This window comes from Lutra lutra, chromosome 3 (assembly GCF_902655055.1).
Source record: "Lutra lutra chromosome 3, mLutLut1.2, whole genome shotgun sequence".
NCBI classification, from domain to species: domain Eukaryota; kingdom Metazoa; phylum Chordata; class Mammalia; order Carnivora; family Mustelidae; genus Lutra; species Lutra lutra.
The window spans coordinates 52967539-52981965 of NC_062280.1; the positions used below are offsets into that span (position 1 = coordinate 52967539).

General features: G+C 36.2%; 1 protein-coding gene across 11 annotated transcripts in view; it reads left to right on the forward strand.

The window, feature by feature from the left end:
• GALNT13 (polypeptide N-acetylgalactosaminyltransferase 13) overlaps positions 1 to 14427 on the forward strand; it is a 549504-nt gene that overhangs the window by 486002 nt on the left and 49075 nt on the right. For all 11 annotated transcript variants that reach the window (XM_047721767.1, XM_047721766.1, XM_047721773.1 and 8 more), the window contains one exon: positions 5203 to 5342. In XM_047721767.1, coding sequence (XP_047577723.1) covers positions 5203 to 5342 — 140 coding nt within the window. The remainder of the gene's footprint in view (positions 1 to 5202; positions 5343 to 14427) is intronic.

Consider the following 14427-nt stretch of genomic DNA (forward strand, 5'->3'; position numbering starts at 1 on the left):
AGGATAGTGTGGCCACCAAACCACAAAAACAAAAAGTGGGAGAGGAATGATTGCTCAAAGAGAACTTGAATGCTCTTATCAGAAGACAAAATGGATATTGGGCATGCGGCAAGAAGAGATACCCATTACAATTCACATGTACTCAGCAATTATTATGTATCAGGCACTGTACTATGCCTTTTTCAGATATTATATAGTATTTACAACATCATATAAGACATTATCAGATAGCATACCCTGGGCTTCAAGTGACCAAGTAATTTATCCAAAGTTTTTGTTGTGGAGGCAATAACAGAATTAATCTATAATAAAATGTCAAGTAGTTTTAAGTACCCTGGAGAATGATCAAGCAAAATAGAGGGATAGAGCAGTGACCCAGAATGATGGGAACAAGGGATTGATTTAGATAGGAAGGTCAGGGTGAATCTGAGGAAATGAATTCTTAGCAGACGCTTGAATGCAGTAACGGACAGCTCATGGAAGTTTCTGGTTAATACCACTTTAGACAGGAAAAAGCACAAGTACAAAGTCATGAGTAAGGAATGAACTTGGCATGTTTGAAGAAAAGCAAAGAAAAAGGGAGCTGGGTGGCTCATTTAAGTCATGTAAGTGTCTAACTCGGTTTCAGCTCAGGTCATGATCTCATGGGTCATGGAATTGAGCCCCACTTTGGGCTCTGTGCTCATCGAGGAGTCTGCTTGAAGATTCTTCTCCCTCTGCCCATCTCCCCATGCACACATGCACTCTCTCTCTCTCTCTCAAATAAATCATTAAACAACAACAATAACAACAAAGGAAAAAAACAAAAAAGCCAGTGTGGCCACAGTAAAGTAAATACAGATGGTTAGATCATAGATATAATCAAGAACCATGTCATGAAGGATCTTAGGCAAAAGTTAGGATATTGTCAATTATTCGTAGCACAATGAAAAATTCATTAGAAGCTTTGGAGCAGGGTAGTGACATGACTTTCTTTTTATTTCAAATATGTTGTCCAGGGAGCAGGCAGTAGTGAATAAAGGATAGATGGAGAAATGTAAGATGTCAGGGGCACTAGTTAGAAACCTATTACAATGCTGGTTTAGTCAAGAGAGGAGGGATTATGCACCCAGGATGGCAAAGGAGATGTTTGATGGACTGAGGATATATTGTGAATGTAGAACAAATAGGACTTGCTAATGAGCTGAATATGGGAGTATGAGTTAAAGATAATTACTTTTATATTGTTTCCCTGAGAAAATGGGTGGGTATTTGTGGTGGTTGCTGAAACGGAGAATCTTGGAGATGGTGAAGATGAAAAATCAAGAGGACTGTTGGAGACATATCAAATTTGAGATGCCTGTTTAAGACTCCAGGGAAATTGTTGGGTCAACAATTGAGTAACTATTTTGGAAAGGCTTAGGTTGCAGATAAGAGTTTGGGAAACATGTGAGAGTGTATTTCAAGCCATGGAACTGAATAATTCAGGCTCTACTTCACAGTCTTTCAGTGACACAGGCTAACAAAGGCCTTACCATCTTGAAGCCATGCCTGCTGTGGTACAAGGCTTCCTCAGTCCCTGGAGTAAAGGGAAAAAAGAGCTAGAGGGTCTTCCCTGGTCTTCATACCTGGTTATCCATCTTTAAGACAAGACTACTAGCTATTTGCCCAAAGGATACAAAAATACTGATTTGAAGGGACACATGCACCCTGATGTTTATAGCAGCATTATCAACAGTAAGCAAGCTATGGAAAGGGGCCAGCTGTTCATTGACTGATAAATGGATGAAGAAGAAGTGGTATGCATCCACAAATACTACTCAGCCATAAAAAAAGAATGAAATCTTGCCATTTACAATGACTGGGATGGAGCTGGAGAGTATAATGCTGAGAAAAATAAGTCAGTCACTGAAAGATAAATACCATATAATTTCACTCTTATGTGGCATTTAAGAAACAGAACAAATGAGCAAAGGAAAAAAAAAAAAGAGACAAAGACAAACCAAGAAACAGACTCTTAATTATAGAGAACAAACTGATTGTTATATGTAAGTGATGAATCACTAAATTCTACTCCTGAAACCAGTAGTACACTATATGTTAACTAACTAGAATTTAAATAAAAACTTGAAAAAAAATATAATGAGATGTAGAGAACTTAGGGGGCACCTGGCTGGTTCAGTTGGTAGATCATGCAACTCTGATCTCAGGGTTGTAGGTTCAAGCCCTATGTTGGGTGTAGAGATTACTTAAAAATGAAATCTTTAAAAAAAAAATCAGGAGACATTTGTACCTTTCCCCTATAGTTTACTGGCCAGCGGCAGTCAATGCCCTTGCCTAACTGAAGGGGCTGAGATATGTGGAGAAATATATGAATGTTGGGTGACTACTGCTGTCTCTCCCATAATGTCTCACTTGTTTTTTTAGGGCCCAACTAATAGTTGTTTTTATTTATTTTAATTTTTTTTAGTTTTATTTTAATTCCAGTATAGTTAACATACAGTGTTACATTAGTTTCAGGTGTATGATATAGTGGTTCAGCAATTCCATACGTTACCCACTGCCAGTCACAACAAGTGCACTCCTTACTCCCCATCACCTATTTCACCCATCCCCAATTAACCTCACCTCTGGCAATGATCAGTGTGTTCTCTGAACATTTAAGAGTCTGTTTCTTGGTTTGTCTCTCTCGCTTTTTTTCTTTGCTCATTTGTTTCTTAAATTACACATATGAGTGAAATCATATAGTATTTGTCTTTCCCTGACTGACTTATTTTGCTTAGCTTCATACTCTCTAGCTCCATCCAAGTCATTGCAAATAGCAAGATTACATTCTTTTTTGTGGTTGAATAATATTTCACTGATCACACACACACACACACACACACACACACACACACACCATATCTTTATCTACTCATCTATCAATGGACAAGTGGGCTGCTTCCATAATTTGGCTGTTATAAATAATGCTGCAGTAAACATAGGGGTGCATGTACCCCTTGAATTAGTATTTTCATATTCTTTGGGTGAATACACAGTAGTGTGATTACTAGATCATATGGTAGTTCTATTTTTAACTTTTTAAGGAAACTCTATACTGTTTTCCACAGTGGCTACATCAGTTTGCATTCCCAGCAACAAGGGTTTCCTTTTTCTCCACATCCTCGCCAACACGTTTCTTGTGTTTTTGATTTTCACCATTCTGAGAGGTATTTTTGATTTGCATTTCCCTGATGATAAATGACAATGAACAACTTTTTATGTATCTGTTGGCTATCTGTATAGCTTCTTTGGGAAATGTCTGTTCATGCCTTCTGCCTTAATTTTTGAGTGTTGAGTCTTATGAGTTCTTTATATATTTTGGATACTAACCCTCATAGTATCTTACTTCTAAGCAGGAAAATAGAACTACAGAGGGAAAAAAACCATCCTCACCAAAATATTAAGATAAGCCCACAGTATTTTTGTGCTTTTCTAACAGTAATTAAAGTAATTATCTAGGACTAAGACAAAACTCATGTTGTAGTGGCAATGCCATGGGGTAGCTTAGGAGTCTTAGGGTGAGATGGTTTTAGCTTTTCTCAATATTAACTGCCATTTTAAACCAAACAAATCTTTGCCAAATCTGATGTGGGCAATTAATATTTTCTCTTACTTAATGTGAAATAGATGCGAATGAATCTTCAAACTCCCTTCCAATCAGAAAACTGCACATAAAAGCCTCCTGAGAAAAAATTCTGGAGCCAGGACTATTGCCTTTTAATGATGAAAAAGGAAAGATACTAATATATAAGTAAGATACCTCAATTAAATTTGCCTACCTCAAAAATGAAACAGAACAGAAAAGTAAAACTGATTGTTGAATGAAGTCCTCTGAAGCTACAGTGCCCTTCTTTTTCTCTTTTCCCTGGGTCCAGTTGAATCTCTTTAAATGATTTTCAAGACTATGTATTAGATCACTGCTGTTGATACAGCCCTTAATAGAAAGAAATTCGTGTAGTGATCTCTTTGTAAATGTTTTCCAGCTTCTTCTTTTGAAGGTTGCATTCCAGGTTGCAAGTTCTGAATAAGATTATTTTGAAAGCAAATATTTATGTGTTTAAAAAGCCCAAAGACCTTGTTGTGTTCTGTCCAAACACGAGCTAAAAATATCAATATTGTCTTTTAGAAGGAAATGGCTTGGCTGTTTAAGCATCATCAGAGTGCTTTCTAACAACACTAAGGCATTTAATTTTGGAAAAACAAAAATTAAGAATTTTTAAGGAACAGTGGGGGAAGGGGGAAACTAAGAGGTGATGGTCTTTGAAGAGTGTCACCGCATTTGAATAGAGTGACTAAAATAATGGAATTAGTTACAGACGTCTGCATTGCCCAAGCAATTATTCATTGTTTTATAGATTGGTTGTTAGGTTGTGCTGTTTGGCTGAGATAGAATGTGCCAAATACTGGGCCTTTTTTTTTTTCCTATGCCCAACTCTGGTTGCTTACTCATCTTAAAGAAGCATCATTTTATGATCATCAATGGAAATACTCCTTTTAATTTCATATATTCTGCTATTACATTAATTGAACTTAAGTAGTTTTAATGTACACATGTGAGTATAAGCCATTTCTTTATTTGAGCTTATTTATTTACTAACTTATCTAAGAATTTGAGGTGGCTCACATTTAACTCATAAAATAATACAGAAAAAGTAAGAAAAAGTCAGGTCTGTGGTAAACCTAGATAGAATAAAAGTTCAAGAAGAAAAGATAAAGTTAGAGCACATAAGTGTTCATTGTGAGGATCATATTTATATAAATTTATCGTGAAATCTACGGTGGTGAATAAAAGACACTCGGAAAATACGAGGGTTGGAATTTTTATTAAAGAGAGACGGCCGTATTATTGCACAGCTCAGTTAAGCTTTGATTATGAGATACTAAATTAATACCAATTTACACTTACTTGATTAATTATTCCATATAAGAAGTGTGTTTGGTGATAAATATTTGCACTTGAAAAGTCATAACCAAAGGAAAAGCTGTTTTTTCTATCTATTTCATGTACTAATTGGTTGCTAGTAAGAAAATCAGTGTAATAGCAGCTGCATATGCAATTGAATTTGATGGAATTGTAATTACAGAGGGGAAGAAAACTGACAGCAAAGTAAACAGAGGAAACCCATACTAATCGAAAATAGCACAAACTGATTTGTGTGTTTCTCTGAAAAATTCCAGGTGTTGTCAAAGTGGATTATGGAGATGTGTCAGTCAGAAAAACACTAAGAGAAAACCTGAAGTGTAAGCCCTTTTCTTGGTACCTTGAAAACATCTATCCGGACTCCCAGATCCCGAGACGTTATTACTCACTTGGTGAGGTATGAATTATTTATTTTGGTTAAGTTATAAATATATTTTGCAAATGGAGCAATTCCGAAGGAGCTCAATTTTTTTTTATGTTGTGAATAAAATGCTTTCAGGGTTTTTAAATGGATCTGTTTTAAATAACTTCTCAAGTCACTTATGGTCTCAAGGACCAATAAAGGTCTTTATCATTGGGATTTGCAAAAGTAAGGGGATAGTTTAATACTAAATAGTATTTTCTTGTTTCTTTACCAACAGTTCAGAAACATTTTGTCATATGGACCTTACTCTCTTAAAATTTATTGTGAACCCCAAGAGCTTTGCTTTAGGTGGGTTAAAACTATTCATACTTAATGTATTGAACCTAAACCTGAGAACTGTAAAACCCATTAATTTATTAAAAATAATGTTCTCCATTACATGTTAATTTAAGTAATGCATTTTTAAAAATAAATATATTTTCCAAAACAAAATCAAATAGTAAGATTAGCATCAGTCATATTTTTGTAAATTACATTACTGTCTGGCCTGATAGAAGTTAACTGGAGTCTGTTTTGGTATTTAGTCTACTGTAATATCACAAACCATGTAGCCTCTGAGAGACTCCTTGTACTTCATGAGACGTGAAAGTGCAAACTGCAAGTAATTTCTTAGTGTTACTGTATAATTCTGTTGACTTTATAGGCCCACTGAAATCCTCTACCATTATTTTCCAAAATACCTATTTAAATTTTTTTTTTAATTTAAATTCAGTTGATTAACATATAGTGTATTATTGTTTCAGAGGTAGAGGTCAGTGATTCATCAGTCTTACTGTATAATACCCAGGGCTCACTACACCATGTGCCCTCCTTAAAATGTTTTCCAAAATATCTACTATCTGTAAAAATACATTGTTGGCTTCATTATGATTATATAAACATATTCATAATATATATTCAGTTGCTCAAAATAAGAACTGTTCCTTTATGAATTATATGTCTCAAATTGTAATTTCTCACTTAATAAGGATCAGCTTAGGGAATCAAAACTAATTTAATATTGGTTGTAATTAAAGCATCTTGACAAATGATACAATGCACTTGGAAAATAATTATTAATAAAGTATGTCTTCAGGTTGAAACTGCTATTTTCTTAGGTCATACTAGTAGAATATCTGAACATGTGTGAAAATGTCTAATATTTTTTCGGTTCATTTGCCAAAAATAACAATCTGTAACTTTATCCATTCTGTCACTTTAATCCATAAACATTATTTATGATTAATTGGAAAATAATTGAAGCAAAAAATACTGAGACTGAGTGGACCCCTAGCACAATTGGTTTTCTTGTTTTTAATTTTTTAATTTTTTTATAAACACATAGTGTATTTTTAGCCCCAGGGGTACAGGTCTGTGAATTATCAGGTTTACACACTTCACAGCACTCATCACAGCACACACCCCCACCAATGTCCATAACCCCACCATCCTCTCCCGACCCCCTCCCCACAGCAACCCTCAGTTTGTTCTGCGAGATTAGGAGTCTCTTACAGTTTGTCTCCCTCCCAATCCCATCTTGTTTCATTTATTCTTTTCCTACCCCCCAAGCCCCCAAGTTGCATCTCCACTTCCTCATATCAGGGAGATCATACGATAGTTGTCTTTTTCGGATTGACTTATTTCACTAAGCATGATACCCTCTAGTTCCATCCACGTTGTCGCAAATGGCAAGATTTCATTTCTTTTGATGGCTGCATTGTATTCCATTTCTTTTTCTTTTTTTTAAGATTTTATTTATTTGACAGAGGGAGTGCTAGCAAGAGAGGGGAGCAGGGGGAGTGGGAGAGGGAGAAGCAGGCTCCCCACTGAGCAGGGAGCCTGATGTGGAGCTTGATCTCAGGACCCTGGGATCCTGACCTGAGCTGAAAGCAGGCACTTAACAACTGAGCCACCCAGACACCCTTAAAGGCTGTTTTTCTGTGTCCACATCCCTGGTCTAGTCATCAAATCTCGTTAGCCACGTAACATCTTTTTATAGAATCTTTCAGTTTTCATCTATTTAACCTTAATCTGAATAATGTAGTGCAAGGATTTACATGTAATAACAGTGAATGTATGACCTTTTATTAAATTTTTTTTTTTAATTTTGGGGAAAAATAGCATGGGGGAGAGGGACAGAAAGAAAGGGAAAGGAGCATCTTTCTCTCTCTCTCTCTCTGTCAAATAAATAAATAAATCTTAAAAAAAAAAAAAGAGAGAGAGAGGAAAGGGAGTGTGTGAGAAAGAAGCAGATTCCCCACTGAGCCCAAAGCCCATCTCAGGGTTTGATACGAAGACACTGAGATCATGACCTGAGCCAAAATCGAGTTGGTTGCTTAACTGACAGAGCCACCCGGGCACCCCTGTACAACTTTCTAAGTGTGACTCTAGTTACTTAATAGTCCTGTGCCTCAGGGTGTTTTGTTTTGTTTTGTTTTGCTTTGCTTTTATTAAGGGCGAGGATTGTTGCCACTGTTTTCAAATAATGTAACATTCTATGTAAGCACTAATGTTACAGGGATTTATATTCAATACATACATTACATGAGTGCTTTTTATTTTTTTTAAAGATTTTATTTATTTATTTGATGGAGAGAGAGAGACAGCAAGAGAGAGAACACAAGCAGGGGGAGTGGGAGAAGGAGAAGCAGGCTTCCTGCAGAGCAGAGAGCCTGATATGGGACTCGATCCCAGGACCCTGGGATCATGACCTGAGCCAAAGGCAGATGCTTAACAACTGAGCCACCCACATGGCCCACATGAGTGCTTTTTAAGCTAGAACACTGTTTACATGCTGGTTATTATGATCTAGTGCTTCTAAAGATCCCCAATATCTAATACTTTGATTTCTTTACTGAAAAGTTTGTTTCAACAATCGTGAACCTGACTTGTACTGTAAGAAGAAGAGCATGTTTCTGTTGCTGTCATAGAGTGTTGCTCCTGCTGCAGTCAGGGGACTCAGCTGATGAATGAACACTGATTACTTTTTCTAAAAGGAGGTATAACCAGGGCCTATAACGAAACAGATATGAGTAAGGAAGACTTTTTAGAAATTTTCTGGGGCCACCAGAGTGACTCCTGAGAAGGACTCTAAAACAATCTAGATGTTTACTTCTGTGTTAAAAATCCAATTTTATGGTTTACTGTACTACATCAAGGAAACCTAATTAACTGACTTCCTGAAAAAGGAAAAATAGAGTGTGGGCAAATTCCTTTGTACAACCTACAGATTTTGAATTAGCTGTCTTCTGTGATGGATCGGGTGGCCATATTTTAATGTACAGAAATAGTTTGAAAGAAAGAGACTGTACCTTTCTGGGTTTTTAAAACATATCCAAGAAGAGGCAGCTTGTATTAAACAAAACAAAACAAAACGAAACGAAACACACACACACAAAACAGGCCTTAGAGGCAGGCAGAGGAAGGTTTAAATCCTGACCTCACAGTCTAGCTCTGGAGTGGCTCTAGGTATCCTGTATGGCCCCCGTCGGCAGTGTGGAGATAATCAGAAAGGGATATAGTGATGACTGAAGACCTAGAGTACTTAGCACAATGTCTAGCAAGAAGTAGTAGCAGCAATAGTAATAGTTATTGTATTATTATAGCTACCATTTACTGTTTCCTTATTAAGTCAAACATTATGCTAGATGCTTTATAACAATTATATTATTTAAAAATCTCAACTCCAAAAATAAAACAAAAATCTCAAATCCATGACTTCAGTTTTGTTAGGATCCCAACTGAAAATGGAACTGACATGTAGAAAGTTTATGCGATTTACCTGTGGGTCATTGAGCTCACTATTAAAGTCAGGATTAAAATAAATGTTAGTCTGACACTAATGCTCATTTTTTCTTTAAGTTAGAAGGACAAAATAGGTTGTATTATTATAGTTTATTTATTCAGAACGCTTTCGTTAAATAAGAGGTGGAGTTGGAGCCTATATGTTATGTGCTAAGGATAAAAAGTCCAATGACGAAGCCCTTTACTCTTAAGCCGTTCTACTGAAATGGGGGCAGGAGAGATGGCAAAAAAGAAACAAATAGTTAAGAAATTCAGAGAAATAGGGGAGTCTGGGTCGCTTAGTCAGTTAAGTGTCCAACTCTTGATTTTGGCCCAGCTCATGGTCTTGAGGTCCTGGGATCAAGCCCTGGGCTGGGCTCCACACTCAGCTAGAAGTCTGCTTGAGATTCTCTCTCCCTCTCCCTCCACCCCTCCCCACAGCCCCCATGCTCTCTCTCAAATAAATAAATCAATCCAAAAAAAAAAAAAATCAGAGAAATTAAAGATACCCTACATGAAGTATACAGTCATGCTATAAACTGCTGCTTTAAAACCCCTGATAAATTCAAAAAAAATCTGTGAGATATGTTAAATTTTAAACTTTTTGGGATATTATTGCGCTGTAGTTTTCCACTTTAAAACCAGCCTTAAAGAGATGCAACCCAGCATCTGTTTCCATGGAAACAGAAGGACAATTTTACCAAGCACTACTTCCCAATTTGATTTTGCATAGTCACATATACATAATTTAAGACAGACATTTTGATAATGAGTTTGGGATGAACTGTTAATGGACAACAGACATTTACTTAAAGATTTTCTTTCTTACTGCCTGCCATTAACCATTTTTAGAAGAAAGTAAAAAGCTATCTTTCCTTATATATGAGGGCATTTTTTTTCTTCCCAGATAGTTAATATCTCAAAGTGGTATCAGATGTCCAACCTACTTATCAAGATAACAAATGATTTCTTTGTGATATGTATATTTTTCATAGGTACTCATCATTAATATAAAATGAATTTGGTAGGATTTAACAGCTCACAATTTCCTTAAGTTTCAATGTTGCTCAAAGCCTATTATTTAATATTGCAGTGTATTGGTGAATAAAAACTCTTCTCTCTTAACTTCTCTTTATAACATTTTTAGCTATATTGAAAGATGCAAATATGATATTCAGTTTCTCATTATCCTATATCATCACCAGAATAATCATTAGGAAAATTATTGATACCAGTATCGTAATTTGTTATGTTTGAATTTTACTCAGGTAATTGAAATATTCTTTAACCAGCCCATGAATTACATGCAATTTTCAATGGGAAGTTAAAAGCTGTGCAATTGCTTTGAACTAAACCCTTTAAGTAGCTTAATGAAGCATGTGCCTTTTAGGCTCAGTAAGCATATCATAATGGAATAAAGAAGTCAAGTTCTTTCCAGCATTAAATTCTTTCCTAACCAGCCCTTTAGCTTATATAGATTTAACATGTCGGGTTTTGATCTTGTTAATATAAAGGCAAATTCAAGTATGATAGGATTGAAAAATGGGGATTCTAAAGTCATAATGCTTTGGGGGCCTATGACAGGCCAGCATTTTGAGAAAAAAAAAAAAAGTATTGTGAGCTATGTAGGGCAACAGGGAGAAGTGGATTTCTGTAGCCAAATGACTTAACTCTTGGGGCTTAACGGTTCATATTTGCTTACGATTTACATCTTGCTTCAAAGGTGTTTAGACATCAGTCTCTGCGTTTTGGATTGCCTACTCAAGCTCAGAATTCCTTTCCTTTTGTATCCTTTAACCGTAACAACTAGTTAAGATTCTGGTACATATTGGTACTGTATTCCATAAATTTTGTTAAAAAGCAAATTTATGTAACTAAAAATAGGCACTTGAAGCCGCTAGGCTGCAGGGATTAAGGGTACCATCAGTGGCTGCCAAATTCAGACATGAAAACGCTGAGAGATTTACCCTCCGTTGGTAATCAGGAGATCTATTTATAGATTCGCAAATTCCTGACCTTTCGCTAGGATAACCAGCGAGGAAGGCTTCTTTTAGACGACTTACATGAATCAGAGCATTCTCTTTGCCCACAATTCTATTTCACAAACTCTTTGTGACCCAGTAATTAATTTTCAACCTAGTGTAACTGAACAGGCTTGTGTACAGAAAAAAAAAAGATATTACTCTTCATCAGATGTTAACTTTAAAGACTGCTGGGCTGTGTAGCCCATCTGTGAACAAAGTGAGTGAGTTTATCACCTGAAAAGATATTTTTTACTTCACACTGCTAATCATTAGACTAGAATTAATTATAATTTTATTACTCAGGTAGATATTGGCACAAACAATTGGTAACATACTCTTTGCTAAGTTGAGCATTTACTGAATTCTCCCAGTATTCTTGTTGCTTGTTTTTGTTATCCACTAAAGTAAATGTAAATGTTCAATTTTCCATGTTCTTTACTTTGTGTGTGTGTTGGACAGGGCTTAGTCTATCATGTAACCAGAACTTTTAAGTCTTGTAGTAATTAATCAGGGCTTTCTACTTTATTTATTTATTTATTTATTTATTTATTTATTTATTTGAGAGAGAGCCCCTGGGGTGGGGGGTGGGCAGCAAGGCAGAGGGAGATAGAGAATCCTAAGCAGATTCCATGCCAAGCACAGAGCCCTATTCAGGGCTTGATCTCACACTCCTGAGATCATAACTTGAGCTGAAATCAAGAGTCTAATGCTTAACTGACTGAGCCCTCCTGGGGCCCAAGTAGGGAATTTTAAACCTCGGTCTACATAAGCAGTCAGCTTGCATTTGTTAAATACATAGATATTGCACCCATCCTTCTGATTTATGCACAATTTGGTAAAGAGAAAATATACTTAAATGCATATTCACTAGAGCAATTATAATATGGAAACATTAACATTAAACTGGAATTCACTGCAAATGTGCCTATTTTCTTCAAGTAAAGAGAAACCAAATGAGGTTGACATATGTAAAATAATGATAATGAGTAACATAATGTGCAATTGAAGGATAAGCATGTGTTGGAGTAATTAAAGCAAAAAAAAAGCTAGTTTAAGTTTAGATTATTATCTTTAGAATGGATTTTACATATTAGTTTTGAAATGCAAAGGTATGAGGCTGAGGGGGAGTATATGCCTCTTTTTTTAAATTGAGAGTTCGCATTGTTTCTTGCTGTTACAATCCAGCAGAGGGAGCATGAGCTAATGAACAAACTAAGTGGTAAGAACATTACCAACGATGCTGCTGAGTAGAAAAATTTAGAAAAAGGCTTGCTGATTTCAAACATAAAAATGCAAGTGGGAAAAATATCTCAATTTTATGTCATTAAAAATTGTTTTCAAGCAATAAAAGATTATGTGTAAACAAAGGCATCTCAAAGTAGACAATAATTAAAGTTAAAACTAAGCTGGCCCTATGCCACATAGTCAAATCTATACCATAACATAAAGAATGATTCGAAAGAATTTTCCAGATTTGAGAACTACCAGTGTGCTCTACTTATGTGGATACAGGTCATAAAACAAAATCTGTAAGGAATTTCTAATGAATGAGAGATCATCAGTGGTTGTTTGCCTAGATTTTTCTCAGAGTTACTGGCATGGCCAAGTAATTGGTGTTGTCGGATAATATGGTACCAGTGACAAGATCAGGGTCTTTCCTAAAATTCGCTTTTTTGCTTAAATAACATTCTGTGAGCTTCCAGGGTATTCTTAGAAAGGTTCTGATTGGAAAATCATACGAGATCATCCTAAATCAGATCATCCTTTGCATGTCAAATATAAGGAGCATAGACTGAACCTTTCTGTATGCCAGTATCATAATTTGCAGTAAGATTTGCTTGATGAGGATTGTCAGTACACATTTATGACCATTTTTATATTTTGAAGACAATATAGCAGATTTCCTATAGTTTTGGTTTCATTGACTTGAGAACAACCTAATGTACACCAACCTGCCTTCTAAGTGTGCATGCATTTTTTTTAAAATTTGAATATTATAGCTCTAGTGACATAAACCTTTTTTTTTTTTTTAAGATTTTATTTATTGATTTGACAGAGAGACAGTGAGAGAGGGAACTCAGGAGGGGGAGTGGAAGCAGGAGTGGGAGAAGCAGGCTTCCCGCTGAGCAGGAAGCCCGATGTGGGTCTCGAACCCAGGACCCTGGGATCATGACCTGAGTCGAAGGCAGACGCTTAATGACTGAGCCACCTAGGCATCCCTACATAAACCTTTTGATATTGTCTCTATTTAGATGAAGTGTCTCTTTTATTTATTTATTTATTTAGTTAGTTAGTTAGTTAGTTGGCTTTGATAACTCCTGTTCCTGACATTCTATGTCTTATCCTATTGTGCCTAATGTCATCCTGGCCATAGCCAGAAATTATTTACATGACCTCAGCCCAGGAGTGTGGCACTTAGCATGTAGACTTGGTCCCCTAGGTTTGATCCTAGCCTGCTTTCATGTTCCTTGTTCCATGTGTCTTCACTATTGTCTGAATGACCAGTTGTAACCTTTACTCAGGTTAGCTACAACCCAGCCCTTCTTGCTCCTTCCACACCTCCTTTCTGACAAATACTGCCTGCCTGTCTGGATGTCAGAATTATAATAACTTTCAGTTCCTTATTTGGGCAAATTATTTAACTTCATTGTATCTTAATGTTTTCATTTATGAAATGGGGGTAATAGGTTGGTGGTAAATTACTATTATATATAAGTGCTGAGAACAGCACATAACACATACAAGTACAATTGCTAATTATTATTATTGGTGGTTGTGGTAGTGTTAGTCACCTCATCTCATTCTGACAATTATCCTGAACCCCTGAGTCCTATTTGTTTTTAGCCAGGATCACAAGTCTAGCCAACCTCACCAGCTTTGACTTGAGTTTCTGTTTTGTATCTTCTTAGCCCCTGCTATATCCTAAGGGACAGAATATTACATGGCCAGAAGTGATCAAACCATTTTGTGGAATAGTTAGAACACATCCAAAATAGCACAAGATTCTTTTCATGAAGTCCCTAAATCAGTCTGTCTTGGAAAAAAAAAAATATTAGCAGCAGTGACATAGTTAAAACAGAAAGTGCATCCAGGATAGCAAACCAAAAATCAATGAAAAACACTGACCACAAAATCAGGTGACAAGTATTCTCACAAATCCCAAAATATGAGCTGTCAGTTTCATGGCCATGTGATACTCTGTGGAAGGAAAGCAAAGGAAAGTGATGAGATGCCTGATGGAAATGAGACCAGATTACACCCAAATTGCCAAC